The following is a 20,032-nucleotide window of genomic DNA, read 5'->3' as shown; positions in this document are numbered from 1 at the left end:
TATTGTAGAAAATGGCTTTCGGCACAGAAATCAGATTGCCTAATGCTTTGGGCAGTGAATATTAGTTTGAGGGGATTTGGATAATACTCCAGAAAAATAAAGAGAGTCTAAATATGCTTGCACAAAATGTATTTGGATCATTACACTGTGGTCCACCAAATACTGGGTTATTACAAACTAACCACATGGTCTGGATTCATACAACACACTGGGCCAAATTGTGCTTAGCTAATTTGTGTGTTCTATACAAGGACTACGTTTCAGTAACTAAAGCTGGGGCCTCAGTGGCTGTACAACACGTTCAATAATCATTACCAATGCAAGGCATGGAATAATACAAGTGTAGTATTATATATTATTAAAATAATAGCTTTACATAGCTCTCCATTATGCTTACTGATAATCATACTAGATAGAAATAATTTCTTAAAAATGCAACATGGCAATTTTACAAAAGCTGATTAAAGTCCATAGCCTGTAAAAGTTTGTTATAACAATATAAACTACTAGCTACTTGACTGAGAAAATGATTACAATATATACTATATACAATAAAATTACAATATGCACTATATACAATTAGAATAAGACATATTTTTTGCTTTGACATTGTACAATAAATGATCAGCAGAGTATTTTTTTAGTAAAATAAACAGTTTGAGGTAATTTTTAAAGATTTCTGAAGGAACTGATAGAGCGAACAACTGTTGTGCAACAGCTTAAATTCCAATGACTAAGTTCAGAAAATATTGTATAGCCCTTCTGATGTGTAGCAGTAAGCACAAATCAGATAAAGTAGCCAGTGCACTGTAGTTTGTAAGGTATCACACCAAGCTAAAAAAAACCAAAGAAACCAAGTTTTAACTTCGTGTTGTATATAAGCAGACATATCTTTCTCTCTAATCTCCAGACTTTTGAGTGTTCCAATGTTATAATTTATATTATACATTATGCATTTTACATTATATTTTGCTGAATTCTTTACGTAAAGTGTGAGATGGAGAAAATGTGGAAGCTCTTTTATTAAAAATCCTTCTAATCACTTTTGTCTTAGAATTACTGGAGGTCAAAGAATTATTGTTAAAATTTGTGGCACTTTTGTCTCTAATACATATGGATCAACATCAGAGATGGTATTCAGCAGGTTCTGACCAGTTCGGGAGAACCGGCAGCGGAAATTTGGAGTAGTTCAGAGAACCGGCAACTACCTCTGACTGGAGATTTTACAGTATCCTTCCCCTGTCACGCCCACCAAGCCACACCCACAGAACCGGGAGTAAAAAAATTTGAATCCCACCACTGATCAACATGGAATCTTGTGCCAATTGGTATTATCCAAGTTATACCATAACCTAGAGCCTTCAGCATATTGGTAGTGAGAACTTCACTTTGAAATACATGGTTTCATCATTTTATTCCTCACAAATAAAAAAATTTGGGGGTAGATTCAACTAAAAGATAGCCTGGCCAACAACTGTTTCATACATATTTTTATTTAGCAGAGATATTTCTTAAATACAGCATAACATTCATCTGAACAAATTTCTTCAGAAGAATGTGGAAATATTTGTCAGCCTCAAGTAGTCATATCTTAACAACAGGAATGTGATAATGACGGTCGTCTTCAGTTATAAGGAGGACCTCATGCCAATCCCTCTGATATTCATCTGTGTACATTTCTAGGAAATCTTTGGTATTAATCTTACATAACCTGTAAACTATTATTTTTACTTCAAGAGAATGTTCGAGAAGAAATAGATCAATCTGTAGAGGAAAAAAGTGAAACTCACAATCTATAGAAAAGACAAGTTATAATATACAATTCATGTAAATTAATTCATAATTAAGATGGTCGATTTGGCTAGTTTTTTCTCATGTGTATATCTTAGCTTCTGATGCACATGAGTCCATAAAACATATTGATTCAGGAAGGAAGTACAGTAATTCATTTTCCTCTGAACCATGCCAAACCCCTCCCATTTCAAGCAATATATACTTCAAACTAGATCAAAAAAATTGCACTAATTTAGACCTTTAAAAGCAATAGAAATGTGACAAAATATACAAGCCGAGAACCCTGAGGGAAAAAGTTATGGCCAATCAAGTTAATATATTTGTGATATATCAGGTATTTTATTTCTAAAATTAATGGGCAGGGGGATTTTCACTTCCATTCCACACAAAAAAATGAACTAATTGTGGCAAAAGGTAAAAGCAGATTCCCCCTATATACTTTTTATGAATGAAGGTGAATGTACATGTCCTGGGATAATGTTGCAGGATCCAATCTGGGTCAGTCACCGGGACCAGAGATTTTGTGTCTGAGCTTTTGGACTTGTGCTGGAGCCCAACTTCAGGGAACTTCACTCTAGCAGAGTGTGTGCTGTTCTGTGAGTGGTATTTATACGGAATCTGTTGTATGTGGCTGTTTAGATGTTGATTGGGGCGTGTTGATTACTGGCTATTAAGTCATTGGCTGTCCAGCCCTCGCCTTATGAGTACTTGCTAAATTGGTAGTAAATCAGCACTCCTGTTGATTGAGTAGCGGCCTGTTTCCCAGGCTTCAATCACTTCCCAGGCTGTTTTTGTACCTCCTCGTCCAACAATCTTAGTAGCTGCAAAATTGAATGTTCAAGTTCTGTGAAGATGGGCTCCAGCACGAGTCTGAAAGCTCAGAAGACAAAGACTCTGGTCCCAGTGACCAACTCAGATTGGATCCTACAACATTTTTTGCTTTTATGAAACATAAAACGTCACTGAGAAAAAAAAACTTTATCTGGTATCAAAAAGACCAAAAAACCAAAACTGGAGTGTGTCCAGAAGATGTAGCTTTAGTCCCCTCCATAACTTTTTCTGTCTATAAGAAAAATTCAAATTCAAAAAACTTGCAAAATAAGCAGAAAGAGAAAACTGATTGCTTATTAAGCCCTGTGATTTAAAAATACTACATAAAATTTTAGTCTAATACTACTTTTCTTGCTCCGGACAGCATAGAAGTAAATCAGTTTAAGCCTCCAAAGTTCTTTTTTAATGCCAAAATTTATTACATTTCGTTTTGCATTTACCTGATCAAGACCTCTTCTGTCTCCTATTGAGTTCAGATGATTCATCATATAACTTAAAGGATCCAAAGAAGTATCCCGTCTAAAAAGGTCACTAAAAAAGTTTGGAATGCATTCCTGGTTACTGGCCAAGCATTCATAAGCTTCTATTACTTGATACAGCATGAGGAATTTTATGGCCTCATAGAACTTATGCTCCATGCTTCCACCAGTAAAAAGAGCATTGCAAAAATTCTGTCTTTGAGCTTCATCTTTAATACCACTGATTTCCATCCACTACAAAAGAGAACAGGATAAGAGAAAATTAGCTCTTCGGGTCTATGGGAACAGTTGTTTTATGTTGGTGAAAATGTTTTTGAAATCTTATCTACTCTCAGGAAAATGGATCGGCATAAAAGAGGTAGGCATTACTAGGTTGAGGTACTTGGAATAACCAAGCTGGAGGAAAGAACTTCCAGAAGAAGGAGAAAAAAAAACAAGACTTAGGACAGCAGAGTGAGGACTGAGAAATATTCCTAAAAAATGGACCAAAACCAGCCCCAAAATGGCCTGAAAATGGGCCATACCGCCCGTTTTCGGCCAGCAGAGTGCTGCAGGAGACATCCGTCCTGCCACCATCACCACCCTGGCCAGCCACCAGCCCGCAAAGGAAAACTACAATGCTGATCCGGCCCTCAAAGATATCCAGTTTGACACCCCTGTTCTGAAGCATATCATCAAACATTTTTAAATTAGCACTTAAAATATTATCTTCAATATTTATATGCTTCCATGACCATATATTGATTGATCTGAGTTTTAGTTAGCTACTTATGCTTATAGAAATTACTCCTAATAGTTTGCTAGCTAATAATAGTTACAGCATCAGTAAGCTGTAGACTTTTATTTATCCCTTAATATCTACCCACTTACCTGTCCTTTTAATGCTTCAATACATTTACGTAATATTCCTAGTGTATTTGAACCGGTATATTGTTGTGATCCGAAGCTGTACTGTTGGATCCAATTACATCCTTGTGAATAAAGAAGTTTTTCAGGGAGCTGAAAAAAGAAGAGCATTCTTCAGGGGAGAAATTAAACAGGAAATGAAGATACTCTGAATGGCAGATATTCCTTGATGACAATTGAGCCTGGAATTTTGGTCATAAGTGGTTGTGGTCGTAAGTTGACATACAACTGGACTCAATTTTACAACCATTTTTACAAGGGACATTAAGTGAGTCACCACAATTATTAAGGTAATCATGTAGTTATTCCATGAATTAGATGGTTGTAAGTCTGAAACCAGCCTATCCAATGAGCGTTTTTTGTTGGAAAACAGCAAACACTGCAAAACACGACAATGTGACCATGGATGCTGCAATTCATAATAAATATGACTCAGTCACTAAGCACCTGAAATTTGATGATGTGACTGTGGAGGTGGTGCATCAGTCATAATTTCAAGAATGGGTTGTAACTTTGACTATTCATTAAGCAACCGGACATAAGTTGAGGATTACTTGTAGGTGAAATCTTGTAAGTAAGAAGTATGATTCACCTCTGCCTCCTCATCCTAATGTTTCAAAGAGAATATTTACTTCCAAATAAGAGATACTTCCAGTTTATTATATCAAGTTTTTTTCTGAAAAATTGGGAGGTATGTTACACAGTTCTACTATACTTGAACTCAAAGTTATCTCCACTTTTATAGTAATGCCTTAAAAAAATCTAAACATTCAAAAAATATTTTTTCTGTAGATCATTTATTTTGTGAGTTACCTTTAGTATATCTGTGGCCTTAGTCCATGATGGGAGAGGAAGACCTTGGCTGAATATCTGGAATAGCACAGCTCTCAGCAAACAGTACTTATCTCCATTGACTTGTCTTATATATTTTACATGGTATTTCCAAAATAATGTTTTGTAAGACTTTGAGAAAATAAAAAGGGGATAGGTGGGACAAATGACTAGTCAGAGCAATAGTTTAATAACAACAGTAATTGAGAACATAAAAACTATCCAAAGAATTAAAACATAGGCCACTTGGTCACTTGTGGTACCCAGCATCCTTTTAGTGGCCTGCAGAGTTCCCTTTTCCCTGATAGGTGGGACCAAATGGTATTATATTTTCTACAAAGGTAGATTTTTCAAATTAAAATCCAGAATAGCAAAATACCCTATCCATATACTGGTACTACAAATACCAGTTACATAAAAGGCTTCAAAACCTGAGCAACAACAAAAGACAGTACTACATTTCCAAAAATGAGAAAAAACAGCTCTGAATCAACACAGTTTTAAAGAGAATTATTATGTTTGTCCTAGGTAAAAGGAATCCAGACTTTAACTGTTGCTCCTGATTAGGCTGCATCCCCTCTTGCCCCTCTTAATATATTCTTGTTGTTAATGTTAGCTTCTGCTAATGATGGCAGGAATAAAAAGATTTATAGTGTAGCAAGCAAACCTTTAATTAACAGCAGGAAAGAAGTGTTTATCAAAGTTTAACATAATGTTTCTCTTTCAAACTGCTCATTTTAAAAATTACACAATTTGCACACCATAATAACAGCTCACAAAACTATTCCCAATTCTCACAAGGTTAATATGCAGTAAGTCAGAATGAATTAAACAAAACAGAAAAAACTGAGGAATGCCAACAGAAACGCAGTCAAAATGAACCCACTTTGGAAACAAGAAGTTAATCTCAATATTAATTCAGGGAGACCTCAGAAGATCACTAACAAATAGAGCAACTTTACTTAATTGTTCAAGAAGCTGACTCTACTTATTATTCATCCAAGGAATCTCATTTTAGGTCAGCTGAACTCTCTGTCTCTTGCTTTCTAGCATTGTGTCTTAACAACTAGACCAAACTAGCTCTCTTTATTTCAGACAGCACATCTTCCCAAGTTTAAACTTAATTTTATAACTACAGATTATCAATTTTTGTAATCTCTTAGCTCACAGAAATATACATGAAATCATACCCCTCCCCCCATTTTTATCTGCAAAATGAAAATCCTGTGAATTACATTGAACTGAAAGATGTTACATGTCAGGCGCAAGCAACCAGATCCATGTGTGAAAGGTTCAAATTGATCACTTTATTCTACCTACAAGACTGCTTGTCACCTCCTGGGAAAAAGCAGGTAAAGTTCCATGGAAATCAGGTGTGTGTATGTATGTCTATGTGAAATCAGTCCTAGGTCACTTGGAGTTGCATAACAACTCATGGCTAATTCCCTGTGTGATTATTCCTTGCCTGGTTGGTAGTTTCCCAACAGTATGCCAAAGTCACCAAAGCTACATAACTGAATGTGGTACTGAACCTGGGACTTGCCTGTTCTAGGTCCAGCACTCTAAACCACTGGTCGCCAACCAGTGGGCTGGGGACCACTGGTGGGCCATCAGAAAATTTTGGTGGTCCACAGAGAAATGTCACCCCCAAAGCAATTAATCCAGGCTGCGTGGGAACATAAGGCTGTGCCGTCCACATGGCCTGCGGGAACACAAGGCATGCGTCGCTTGTATTGCAAACAACACGTGGTAGTGAGGAGAGGGGGGAAGGGCAGAAGGGGGGAACCTGCCCCACTCGCCTGGCCTGGCCACCGGGTTGCTTCTTTCTGTTTCTTTCTTCTTCTCCTTTTGGCTGCACGCAAGGAGAGCAGCAAATGTCTTTCTTTCTCTCCCCCAAACTCCGCCAGAAATGAGTCTTTGGGACCCTGCAAGGCATCCTGCTCCAAGAGGCTGTGCTGGCATGACAAGTCTCACAAAGACTCATTTCTGGTGGAATTTGGGGGAGAGAAAGAAGGACTTCTGCTGCTTCTGCTGCTTTCCTTGCATGAAGCCAAAAGTCTCTCTTTCTCCCCCTGAGAACGGAGCTGGTATCCTGCGATCCCAAATAAAGAATGATCGATCGGTAGGAAAACGGGGTGGGGAATTTTCCTGCACACTTTTGGGGGGGATTTTCCCAGGGTCTCTGGTCCATGGGATTTAAAATTATGAGTTTGGTGGTCCCTGAGGTCGAAAAGGTTGGTGACCCCTGCTCTAAACAGTAACAAGAAGAATTAATACTTTTAATCTACAATGTGAAAACTGCATTTAAACATGTCTACATTTTTCTTCCCATTTTGAAAATAGTTCTGAGCTTAACATGAAATTTCAGTAGAGAACACAAGAATTGGTTATGCAACTTTCAGTCTGATATCTCACTTCTTGTATATTGAAATGTTACAGTTGTCCCTACATGAAAGACATTTTGATTCCCCAGTCATCAAAAAGAACCCCATTTTGTGCTTTGGCAGCTCACCTCTCTCATTTGTTTTGCCTGCTCTGTTTCTCCTTTCCATTCTTTTGCACAGAAAACGAGCAAATCAGTTTCATCCCAAACAGTTCGGTTATCTAAACAAAATGTCAAATATGACTTAATAAAATGAATCTGTTTATATTATTAAAGGTTTTTTTAGCACACACACATGCAGACATAACAACACCACAAATTTTACTTGTGAATATTCTCTGTAGGTATCTGCTGCACCTGAAATCAAAGAAAAGATCAGCAGTCAGAGCATGTGAAGCAACTAAGATTTCACACAACTTTATATCATTGATAAAACTAGTTGGAGGCTTAGGGATGACAGAAAAGTATTTATTTGTGCAACAAAAGGCTGGGCTCATAAAGTATGGCATGGTATAGTTTGCTTAATCAATTTACTGAATAAATCACATTTTTCCAGGTTCATACAACAGACTAAACCATAAACTAAAGCTTACAAACCACACTGGCTGGGAGCATATGATATGTTAAACACCATGGTGGCCTAGTGGTTAGAATGCAGTATTGCAGGCTAACTCTGCTCACTGCCCAGAGTTCGATTCCTTCAATTCTGACTGGCTCAAGGTTGACTTAGCCTTCCATTGTTCCGAGAGCGGTAAAATGAGGACCCAGATTGTTAGGGGCAAGATGCCGACTCTGTAAACTGGTTAGAGAGGGCTATAAAGCACTTTGGGGCAGTATATAAGTCAAAGTGCTATTGAAAAGCAAAACATCACGTGGCTTTCAAATTAAATGACAGTTATCAATATTCACTAGCTGTGATAGGTAAAAACACTCCATATCTAGGAGTGATATATTTCCCTCTCTTTTTGAGGAAGAGTTATAAGTACCAAGGTTTCTACAGTACAGCCAGCGGAAATTCTAAGTGGGCTTAGCTGAACTCCAAATTTTGTAGAAGTGAACTTTTAAGTAGAAATGCTAAGAAAGACACTTTTCCTTGTCCCCAAATTTTGTCAGTAACTACTAAGCATGCTTGGTATCTGCAGAACAAAATGTTGAAAGAAAAAAACCCAGGAGGCAATGATATGGAAATGCAAGAGTCCCAAAAAGGGAATACTCCACAATGAAATATTCTGTTATACTTCTGAGTGACTATTAAATATGTTTGCACTGTAAGGCTCCAAAAACATTTGACTGGATACTATAAATAGAACTCTAGGCAAAATGAATTCTCGGATTTCTCACTTAAAACTAACCTTTTCAGGAGATGAACCAGGTATGCACATAGTTGCCTACAAAACCAAAGGGCAGTAGCAAAAACTGTCATAGTTAACCCAAATTGTTCCTCTGCTGCTTGTAACAGGGAATAGGAGGGGCAATCAGTTCTTCTTCAAGACTGTACTTCATTTTAGCCTAGAACAGGGAAAGAAGTGATTAAACTTTATGATATTTACATGTTAGCAAATGAAACTTTAAAAAAAAAGATACAAGAGTTCTCTTCCTTAAAGAATACAAAAATATGCTTTAGGCATCCATTTCAGGCCATGGTTACACAACATGCTGCAGCAGGCAGGGGCTGTGAAATACTTTGAACTGAATCCCCATAAAGGATTCTGTTCAAAGCATAAAGGAAGCATTAAAAATGCTGTTTCTTTCTCTTGGATTGCAGCTCAAGATCCACTCTAAAGCAATGCAGAGATCCTTTAAAAATACCTGAAGCTGAAAAGTATGTCTGTGTTCACGACAACTGTATATTATTGCCATGGCTATACAAACCCAACTACTGGGTGCCTTTGCAATGAGAAGTCCCAGTGTCTCACGCAAAAGTAGTAGTCTAGTCAGGTTGTTAGCCAAATATGGCCTAGGTCTGACCCTGGTATGCCCAGACTCCATAAAGGCACCAAGGCAGGAAGATAATTTTATTAGGATTTATTCAGAATGTTCTGGTTAAAAAGGATTCCTCTCATTTAAAGAGGGTATCCTGAGACTCAGCTTTCAGTCTTTTTTATAGTTAACACATCAAAGGAAATTACAATAGGAAAGTTGATTGGACAGGACAAAAATAACCCCTCATTTGCAAAGAAAATCAGTTACATGGAGTTAAATATACTACACATGACCCATTGAAATGAAGCCTGAGGAAAGCAGGGGCAGAAAATTTAAGATGTTAATGAGGGAAAAAGTCATAAAGTTGTTTGAAGATCACAGAGAGACAAATCAAATACCAATTAGCACTAAGAAACTTTCTCTTATCAGGAGACAAACTCCAGACCTCCCATCCTATCCTGACCTGGGAAACAAAAGCAGTTTTTTATCTTGAAGATAAGGAATGTTAGAAGTTATCAATCAAACCATTAACATTAAATTTTAAAATGAGGGAAAAATGAGTAGAATTAAAATAGAAAATAATTATGTTAGTTAGCAAGTACAACACTACTGCAAAGTCCATGTTGCTGGCACTACAAAGTCCAACCTGGGTGGCCCTAAAATGAGAAAGTGACCCAACCTAATTTCAGAATTCCTAAAAAATAAGAGCAAATTAATTTTCCTATTTTGGGACTCCAACTCCACACAAACCCAGGAAGAAGATGCGGCTTGAAGCTAGCTTTCCCTTTTAATTTATAACACAGGGAAAGAAGAACTAAAAACATTTGAAAATAGGGCTATTCTCAAATGGGAAGTGAGAGGAGGGGAGGGGAGGCTAAGCCTTCCCCTTCCATGGCCCAACTCTGATCTAGCCACTACACGTTTGTTTTCTGTTTATTTTTTCAATGTAAAAAGACAAAAAAAAATCCAAGAAATGATAACCTGTTAGCCATTGTGAAGTTGGGTGAAGTTTGTTGAAGGATGGCACTTCTTATGCAGTTAGGGTTCAGTTCCCTTGACAATCTGGCTCTGGATCTCCAATCATTTATGCTTCTCTCTCTAGATTGGGTTGGCCGTGTTGTGGGAACCCACTCCCAGAGACAGTCCTTCATAGAAAGAATACAGCATCAGATATAGATATATAGATATATGTTATGTCCCACCTTCCAAAATAAACAGATAAGGCTGAAAGCAGCAGTCCTCGCAAATAAAGGCAGCAAACAGGAATCTTCACTGATAACAGCTGTAGATAGCCTCCACAAGATAGTCCAGGTTAATAGTTCCAACGAAATAAATCCCAGTCCCAACAAGATATTTCAGGTTTAAATTCTCCAAGCCAAAATCTTCGGTTCTCCTTGCAAACAAACACTTTGTTCCGGACAAGGTGCAAAGTCATCTCTCCACCTTTATAGAGCAGCAGCTAATTAGTCAAATTACTGATCTGCCCTCCTCCTGTGCTCCCGTTGGTTTCTTCTCGTAAGGAGACGCTTGCTTCTGACATCCACCCAGCAATCATCTAAATTATTACCTTCACCTGAAGTCTCCATAAGTTCCTCATTGTCAGCCGTTCCCGGCTGATAACCTGATTGAGAAGCAGAGGAGGTTGAAGGTTCAGGCCGGTCCTGCAAATCAAACTAAAGGGAGTAACGTTCTCATTCAAAACTGCAAGCAAAACTGTTAGGACTCCCTTTTGAAATTCAAACAGTCATTTCACAATCAAATCAAACTAAAGGGAGTAACGTTCTCATTCAAAACTGCAAGCAAAACTGTTAGGACTCCCTTTTGAAATTCAAACAGTCATTTCACAATCAAATCAAACTAAAGGGAGTAACGTTCTCATTCAAAACTGCAAGCAAAACTGTTAGGACTCCTTTTGAAATTCAAACAGTCATTTCGTTCCTTTTATACCCATTAAGGCAACGTGCTAATTAACTGGCTTGCCCATCAGATTAACGTTTCCTGGTTCTGACGTCAATCCACGATCTAACAGTCATCAGATTCAAAGTTCCTAACAGGATTGGTCCTTCCAATCACAACAGATATATATATAGCAATAAGGCAATCAGGTCAGCTTCAGATTTTTTTAAAGCATTAAGTATGTAAAAGTTAAGGTTTTTTTAATGTGACATAATTAAAGAAAAGGGAAAATGAGCATAATAAAAGGGTGGATATTGAGTAGGGCAGCTTCTAAGTAAGCAGTCACATTATATCCCTGTGGAGAGTACTTAATTTCCTTCTAGTATCAGAAAAGTGAAAGGAACAAAGGCACAGAAAAAGAAAGGAAAGGATATTCTGAACAAAAGATGGGATATTAGTTTAATAAATAAACTGGCCAAACACTTGGCAAGCCAGGAAAGAAAATTTGTAATCAATTCTATGGTAAAAAATATCAATCCTGATTCTAACCATTTAGATTGGGGGTGTCAAACTTGCGTCGTCATGGCAGCATCACATAACATATCAGGACTTTTTCCCTCTTCACTAAACCGGGCAGGAACGGGGCCAGCACGTGACGCATCTTGTCTGCAGACCGGGAGTTTGACATTCAACAATTCAACCTTCCTCAAATATTATGGGGCATTTACAACATCTCTATTTTTATCCTACCTTTCTATCATATGGAGTCGGCCATTTAAAGTGTGAGCCATTGATTAGTTTACTCCTTTTCCCACTTACGCATCAGCAAGAAAGTTTATTACACTTTTTTTACTGTGTTGCTTTTTTATTCTCTTTGACTACATAAAGTGGGTATCTTGGGTACCCAGTTTTATGTTTCCTGATGACAGGATAGAAACCCAGGAAGTTGCAGAAATAGAGCAAGGTCTACATTTAGTGATGGGCAACTGGAATCAAGGATCAGCCACAGTTAGAGCTATGAACAGTCAGAAGAAAAGCAAAATGTTTTGACAGTCCTTCCAACAATTATTTTTTTCCACGAACAATATATAATTGTCATAAATAATGCAAGATAAAAGACATTTTAAATTATTTCCACATGTTTGCATTTCCTAAGACATTCAGCTGACAGGGATGTGAGAATAAGAAATTTCATGATACATGCAACAGAGGTCAAGGTTAAAAACAATCCCAAATTGTTTTGTTACTGCAAGGCAAGCCAGATAGTTCTATAAGAGGCCTTACTTTTATGTAGCACATAACTTTTGGAATTCTTTCCAAACCCCCTAATAGTAGAATCTATTCTGGGCGGGGTTTTCAAGAGTGTAGTTGGCCACATTCCAAGACACTACCCAATTGTATATTCCTCTACATAAATCTGGCTACTTTTTGAACATGAACTTTTTTTTTTACTGGATTCTTTTGTGCATTCTGCATTCCTTCTGTGAGTTCATACAAAGGTCATCGGTAGTTCCTGAATATCTTTGCCATTCCTTATTTCTTTAATGTAAAAGTAAATTTATCATATGCTAAACAATGTCCCCTCTATGCATGCCACAATTACTCTCCCATGATATATATCCCTTGGAGCTGAAAGCTTTGTTACATTAATGCACTGGTGTCAAACTCACGGCATCACATTGTCGTCATGTGATGTTTTGTGATGTTTTTCCTATTCGCCGAGCTGGGGTAGGTGTGGCCTGTACGTGACACATCCAGACCATGGGCCTCCAGTTTGATACCCTTGCATTAATGAATAGCAAACGAGAGGCTTACACATGAACGTAAGATAAGAATTCACAAATTGCATGTCTCCATAAACTGCAACATTCTCAAGGACACTAATAACGATGGGTTTATAACTCTCCCCTTCAAAGAGAGATGCAGGTTCAAACTGTTAGAATAACAATATAATAACAAAAAACAAAAACAAAAAGATAACAACTTGATTGGTTATCACAGTTCTTAGTATCCCACATTGCAAAATGTTCTCTTTCCTGGCACAGAGAAACAGATTCCTTCCTAAATCTGTAGCTGTGTTCCTTATAACTTGTAAGACAATTATTTGTCAATGGTCCAGTGTGCATCTGCTGTACATGCTTATTTTCAATCATTGTAACCTTGTATAAAGGCTTGAGAAGGCATTTTATTGTGTTCATTCTTTTTAGCAGGATACCAGTGACTCACTGCAATGTGCTAACTTCAATAAAATTATTGTTGGATCCTCTTTAATTGGTATGTTTTTCCACTGCATCTGTCAAGCCAAATTTGGCTTCATTTGATTCCATTTTTTGGAAAATTAGCCTAACAGAATGAAAGAGTCCTGAACCCCTTTAAATAATTTCTAATTTTGTGTTGGATTAGAAAGCAAACAGAAATCCAGGCCTGAACACAGAACCATATAGTTGGGTGGCACTGAGTCCACTGCTAAATGCATTATCCCTGACAGATGAGCATTTAGTCCCAGTTGGAATCTATCCAGTGAAGTGAATACTAAGTAGTTGGTTCTACTGTCAACCTATTCTTACTAGAACTCCTCCTTTTGTAGCTACTGCCTCACTGGGAGTGTTTGCATAGAGACTGAAGAAGAGCTCACCATGAGCAACAGAGAAAAGGACCTCATTTCATCAGATCAACCCAGTGGCCTATATGTTTAATGGCATGCAAATCTTACAACCAAAAATCTAAATTGAGAAATCAAGATAAAAGTCTGTCTACAAACTGAACACAGTAAGGAAGAAACAACTACTAGGAAAAAATGGAACCCTAGAAGAGAAGTGATGGCAGCATATCATTGGAAGAAGGAAAGAACTGAAAAGACTAACCCCGCCTTGGAGCTGAACCACCAATTTCATACCCTCCCTCTGGAAGAAGACATGCAGACATATGAAGAAGAGTCTTCATCAAGAAGAAGAGTCTTCTGTTCCTGTGACAGAAAGAAAAGTAATTCAGACTGTCATGGAGAAGAGGAGTTGGCTGGGTGTTCCAAAGAGGAAAAGGAATGTGGTGGTGGTGATTGGTCACTTACTTCTCAGAGAAACGGAATCAGCAATCTGCAGACTAAACAAGCTCTCAAGTTGTCTCCCAGGTGCAAAGATGATAGAGGGGTTTACACTTAAGTGTAGGACAAGAAGAAATGATGGAAACTTGTCCAATGTGGAAACAAGGAGGAATTTCCTCACAGTAAAACTATTAAGCAGTGAAACAGCTTGTTTCCTGGAGTTAAAAGCGTTCCATTGCTGGAGGGTTTTTTAAAAAAATTGGACAGCCATTTATCAGAAGGTACTAGGACTCCTGCCTTAGGCAGGGGATTGAAGTAGAAGCTCTCCAAGGTCCCATTCAATCCTACAATTTTGATTCTTTGAACTTTGATCCAATCTGGTTTGGCCACCAGGACAGAAATTCAGTCTTTGAACTTTTGGACTCGTGCTGGAACCCATCCTCAGGGAACTTCTCTCTCCCAGGAGGTGTTTAACTTAATTTAAATTCATACTATGTCCAGCATTTTAGAGGGGCAGAGAAGAGGTTCTGAACTTCTATCAAAACCTATCATATTCTGCCCAGTGTTCTCTTGCTATTGCTAAACATTCCCAGTCCTGTAAATTTCTCTCCAGGATTCAGTTATTGATCAACCTAGTTTCTGTTGCTACTTGTCTGATTCTGTATACAATACTCAAGGTATGGTCTGACCAACAAAAATAAAGGTGAATTACTATTTCTTAGAATTTGGGAACTACATTTCTGTTCACGCAGACAAAATTGCATTTATCTTTTCTGCACTCTTATCACATTGCTGATTCATGTTCAGTTTGTAAAAATACTATTATAAGAACCTGTTTACAAATATTATTTCCAAATGAGGTATCTCCCATTCTATTCCCGTGTATTTGATTTTGTTCCACAAATGGCATTTTTTGCATATTCTGTTAAATTTCTGTTACAATTTTTCCAACTTATCAAACCATATATAAATTATTATAGGATACTATGTATGTCATGGTTTATATCATCTGCAAATATAATAAACAGTCCCTTTACCTCTCCATACCAGTATGTAATAGAACTGTTGAAGAACTAGAGTCCATGACTGAATGTGATGGTAACTTTTGAATATCTCAATCCAGTTTGATACTGTATTTTTGATCAGTTTGATCACTCTCTGCTTCACTGTAATTCTATCCAACCACAGATAATTAGCTTGAGATTCATCTCTCAAAGAAAAAAGGGGACTGAAGAAGAACTGTACATGAGCCTGGACTTTGGATTCAGAATTTCAGAAACTAGGAACAGAACCAACAACAGCAGATTTCATTTCTTTGTATTTGCATGCCACACCCATACCATGGTGGTTTTATTAAAAACTGCACAGCTATTTCAAATTTGCAGCTCAACAGGTCTCAAAAGCTGCTGTTTTGTTTGCAACTTCAACTTCAACCTCAATATTTTCTTGATAGAAAACACTTCCTTTCTAAAACAGTACATGAGTACTAGCTAACACCAAGAGACAATTATATCTGAAGAATGCTGTAAAGCTTCTTCCTTACAAAACAGCAAGAAAAGAACAGATTAAGGCAAAACTTTGAAGAAAACTTTTGGATTTCCACAGGGAGGATCCATAGCTTGATGGTTTAATTTTAATCCTCAGCATTTGCAGTTAAATTACCGCAATAGTACTATGGGTCCTTAGGAATCCATTTTGCTACCAGAATAGACTAGTAGCCTAGATAAGTTAATGATGCCCCCTTTGCAAGGCTTCTTTGCATATGTATTCAATAAAGAATTTTTAAACATGGATTCTCATGTAAATGGCATCAGCCAACAGGCTTGCAGGGATTTTAAAGTTTGCAGAAATCCATATGTTTCAAATCTAAAGAGGAAGAGAGGCAGTTGACCCCAGACAGTGAATAGCAATAGTAATAAGCACTTAGACTTATATACTGCTTCACAGTCCTTTACAACCCTCTCTAAGCGGTTTAGAGAGTCAGCATATTGCCCCCAACGATCTGGATCCCCATTTTACCAACCTTGGAAGGCTGGAAGGCTGAGTCAACCTTCAGCCGGTAAGAACTGTCGAACTACTGGCAGCCGGCAGTCAGTAGAATTAGCCTGCGGTACAATAGCTAGTGGACTAAATATGGCCAAAGGATTGTTGAGAAGAGGGAGAGGAAAGAAGAGAAATCAAGGCAAGGATGAATGTCAAAAAGTCTCCAGAAAGAATGTACAGTTCACTGATGATTGGAAAAGGAGCGTGGCACCTAGCCATTTTGTGTTATAAAGCAGCCTCATGTTCTAAATCTATCCTGTTCTGAAGAAATCCATCTCAAGTATCTTATCATAAAAGCAGGAGGTCAGACTTTATATTCTTCTGCTTGAACTCAGCACATCTTCCACTATCCTATGCTAAAGGAAAATCTCTCCTTGTATCTTAATAAAAAAATAGTGTCAAATCAAATCAGACTGATCAATTTTTGAACTGTGAGTTTCCCCCTGTAGTAGAATGGAAGCAACAGAATTTCATGTTAAATGGGTGCCCGGGTACTCAAAGAAAAAAAATATGACAAAGATTATCCCATCCCATCCTACCCTATCCTCAATCCTAAGACTACTCCCCCCTCACTCACACACAAAAACGCACACACACCAGACTCATGACTCTGAAATGACTTTTTTTTTTAAGCATTTAAAAATATAGTTGATGCAAATGTCCAATCCCATCAATTAATGCAAACATCCTCATGGAAGAGATTTATCTTAGCAGCAGAAATAAAAATTCCTACACTGCATTCGAATAGCCTTCCCTTGCCCAGTCTGTTTCCTGGGCTGTTGGTTATTCCTGTTGGGAACCTTGTGGGTCTTCCCTTATGGGAGTCTTTTCTAAACCAAAGAGATAACCTGCTGCAGGTAGCCAAATTTGTACCCTAAGTTAATTGGTAGGTTCAGATGGCACAGACAACCACACACTGGTGGAGCTGAGGGGTGCAAAGAGTAGGGCACTATCATATACATTAGCAGCCTTGGTATTTCTCTTCTTGGGTTTGGGGGTAGTTTATCTATTTTGTTTTTTTCACATATATGGAACTTATCATGGCATTCAATCACGAAGCCCCGACCACAGCCTTTCAGCTTGCTCTGCAAAGCCAACTTCCTCTCCTCCTCTCCCCACAGTCTGAGACTCTGGTAGCTCATTTTTCCGGCCTTCGGAAAGAAGGCATTCGCGAAATCAGCAAAGAAAGTCAGGCAATCCTCTCCCGCCAATCCCAAGCCCATATACCACGGGCAACGCCGACAAAGACGCAACCTGCATATTGGGAGAGATAGCTGAAGACCTTGGACGGAAGAACCGACCCTCAGCGGGTGACAGAATAGTGCCGGCTATAAAACGGGAGCCCTTGCCAAAGTGAACTCGGAGCGCGAAGCAGGAAGAAAGAGGGGACGAAGAGGCAGAGCCCCGACTTCACTATGCCGCCCCACCGCCTCGCTCCCCGCCGTCCAAAGGGCTCCAAGCAAAGAGTGGCTTCTCCAGGTCCCTCGACCGCGCTTTTTCTCTCTGGCTTGGCCTGCTGAGGGCCGGGGGAAGACTGCCGACGAAGGGCCGATGCTTACCCACTCCGTGGCTGAGCCTGCTGCCTGACCTGCAGCGCTTCTCACCTACTGCTGCTACATGGGCGCCGGCTGAGGAGCGTTAGGCGAAGCTGGCGAAGGCGAAGGCGGCAGGCACACTCCGCCCGCGGCCACGCCTCTCTCGCATATCCCCGGAGGGAGAACGGATGGGCTTCTCTGAGGGCGAAGCGGCCTGCGGTTTTGTTTTGTTTTTTTCTTTTCTTTTTGAAAAACAGAGGTGATGCTCTCCGGAACCCCGTCCGAAAGGATGGAAACTTCCCCCGGTGAATTTGTTTATAATTCTTACCAAATACCCTATTTGTATACTGGGACCCAGATTTTGAAATGCGTTTCTAAATATGGGTAGTCCTCGACTTAACAACAGTTCATTTAGTAACGGTTTGAAGTTGCAACGACACTGGAAATGGGGACTTATGACCGTTTTTCACACTTGTGACCGTTGCAGCATCTCCATGGCCACGTGATTTACATTCGGAGGCTTGACAACTGGTTCATATTAATGGAGGTTGCAGTGCCTGGGGGTCGTCTTTAGTTCAGTGGAGAAGCCGGATTCGCTTAACAACTGTGTTACTAATTTAACAACGGCAGTGATTCACTTAACAAATGTGGCAAGAAAAGACGTAAAATGGGAGCAAGCTCACTTCAGACATTTCTCACTTAGCAACGTAAATTCTGGGCTCAGTTGTGGTGGTAAGTCGAGGACTACCTGCACAAAGAAACAGTTCAATATAGATTGCCTCGTGGTACGTGCTTGGCTTTCTCATTTATTGCAGTAAGCATGTGAGAGAGCAGAGGGGGCAGGCAGAACGAACCCCCTAGAAAAGCTTATTTTAGCTCAATAAAGCTTGGCAAAGAAGCTTCTCAGAGAACGCCTAAGCAGCGACCTGAAGACATCTGATCAGGGTTTGCAATTCCAGCAGGAAGAGTCCTTCCAATGAGCAGAACTCTGCAGATCCCCCACCCCACCAAGTACTTTGAGCCAGTAACTCGCTATAAGCATTGTAGAAAATAATGAAGAACTCAAAGAATGCTTTGCTATTGAATACTTATTCTTGTGTGTACATGCCTTTAAGTCCTTGTTGACTCTTGGGGACTGGCTGGATAAGTCCTTGCAGTTTTCTTGGCGAGGTTTTCTTCAGAAGGACATCAAAAAGTGGAGAGTGAGAACTGAGATGTCTGTTAACTGGCGTCTTTTCAAAACATCGCTCTGAGTTGTTTTGCATCATTTAATGCTGTGCTTTGCATTATATTTAATGTACATGTGACATGCAAGCACACATAGTTAATCACTAATACTAGTATCTTTCTGAAATAGGCTAAACTCAGAAATGAGAGTTTGGAAAGTCATTCACTCTACAGGTAGTCAGTCCTGTAGATAGGAGGGGTAGACTCTGCATAAATGCAACTACAGGTAGTCTTTGACTTACACCCATTTGTTTAATGACCGTTTGAACACTGAAAGAAATTATGGCCATTTTTTACATTTTACAACCATTGCAGCATCCCCATGGGCATGTGATCAAAACTCAGATGCTTGGCAACTGATTCATATTTATGACTATTGCAGTGTCCCTGAGTCAGGTGATCACCTTTTGCGACCTTCTGACAAGCAAAGTCAATGGGGAAGCCAGGTTTACTTAACAACCATGTTACTAACTTAACAACTGCAGTGATTCACTTAACAAACGTGGCAAGTAATGTTGTGAAATGGGGCAAAACTCACTTAGAAATTTTGGGCTCACTTGTGGTCATAAATCGAGGACTACCTGTACTCTTCTACCCGCATAGAAATTTGAAGCTTCCCTAGCAGATTAGTCTGCTGGATTCATGGAAAAGGCATCTGCCAATGGCTATTAGCCTGTGAACATAAATGACACCAGACAAAATACGTTTAATCGTATTTAAGATGCTTTGAGGAATGCTATGAGTGACACTGCTGAAACTGAGTGCTAGATTGCACAGATTTTCATCTGATCAAGCAAGATACTTCTCCCTGTCACCCACAGTTACATGCTATTTGTCTGCCACCATGGCTGACATTTGAATCTGACCATTTTTATATTTTATATATTTCCTTTAATTTGTCATTGCCAGAATCAGTGGTAGATCTCTGATTACTTTGCTATAATTACTGCTTAGGTTAATAAAATTTAGACAGCCTTATACAGTGTCCTCTGGAAATGCTAATTTATTATAACTGCTATACAGTTCTTGACTTAAGTCCTTGACTTATGACCATAATTGAACCCTGCAATTTCATCAGTCATGACAGTCATGGCTGCCCGATTTTATAACCCTTTTGCGGCAGTAGTTAAATAAGTCATGGTTG

At 38.9% G+C, this 20,032-nt stretch overlaps 1 protein-coding gene across 2 annotated transcripts; it reads right to left on the bottom strand.

The window, feature by feature from the left end:
* Positions 1-1,475: 1,475 nt before the first annotated feature.
* On the bottom strand, positions 1,476-17,838 carry OTULINL (OTU deubiquitinase with linear linkage specificity like). Of its 2 annotated transcripts, XM_087930715.1 has the most exons (10): positions 17,686-17,803; positions 13,908-14,008; positions 10,129-10,292; positions 8,577-8,733; positions 7,550-7,581; positions 7,354-7,445; positions 4,824-4,973; positions 3,975-4,103; positions 3,066-3,338; positions 1,476-1,764 (listed from the first exon to the last, which is right to left on the bottom strand). In XM_087930715.1, exons 4-10 carry the CDS (start codon positions 8,645-8,647, stop codon positions 1,585-1,587), a joined length of 927 nt encoding a protein of 308 aa, XP_087786841.1. In that variant the 5' UTR covers positions 8,648-8,733; positions 10,129-10,292; positions 13,908-14,008; positions 17,686-17,803; the 3' UTR covers positions 1,476-1,584. The 2 variants fall into 2 exon arrangements, with proteins under 2 accessions (XP_087786841.1, XP_026556829.1); XM_026701044.2 differs by lacking the exon at positions 13,908-14,008 and having other exon boundaries at positions 17,686-17,838.
* Positions 17,839-20,032: the final 2,194 nt, after the last annotated feature.

Source organism: Pseudonaja textilis, chromosome 3 (assembly GCF_049901715.1).
Source record: "Pseudonaja textilis isolate UNSWEBS1 chromosome 3, rPseTex1.2, whole genome shotgun sequence".
In the NCBI taxonomy this organism is placed as follows: domain Eukaryota; kingdom Metazoa; phylum Chordata; class Lepidosauria; order Squamata; family Elapidae; genus Pseudonaja; species Pseudonaja textilis.
The sequence above is the reverse complement of the archived record's forward strand: the minus strand, read 5'-3'. Positions and strand labels throughout refer to the sequence as shown.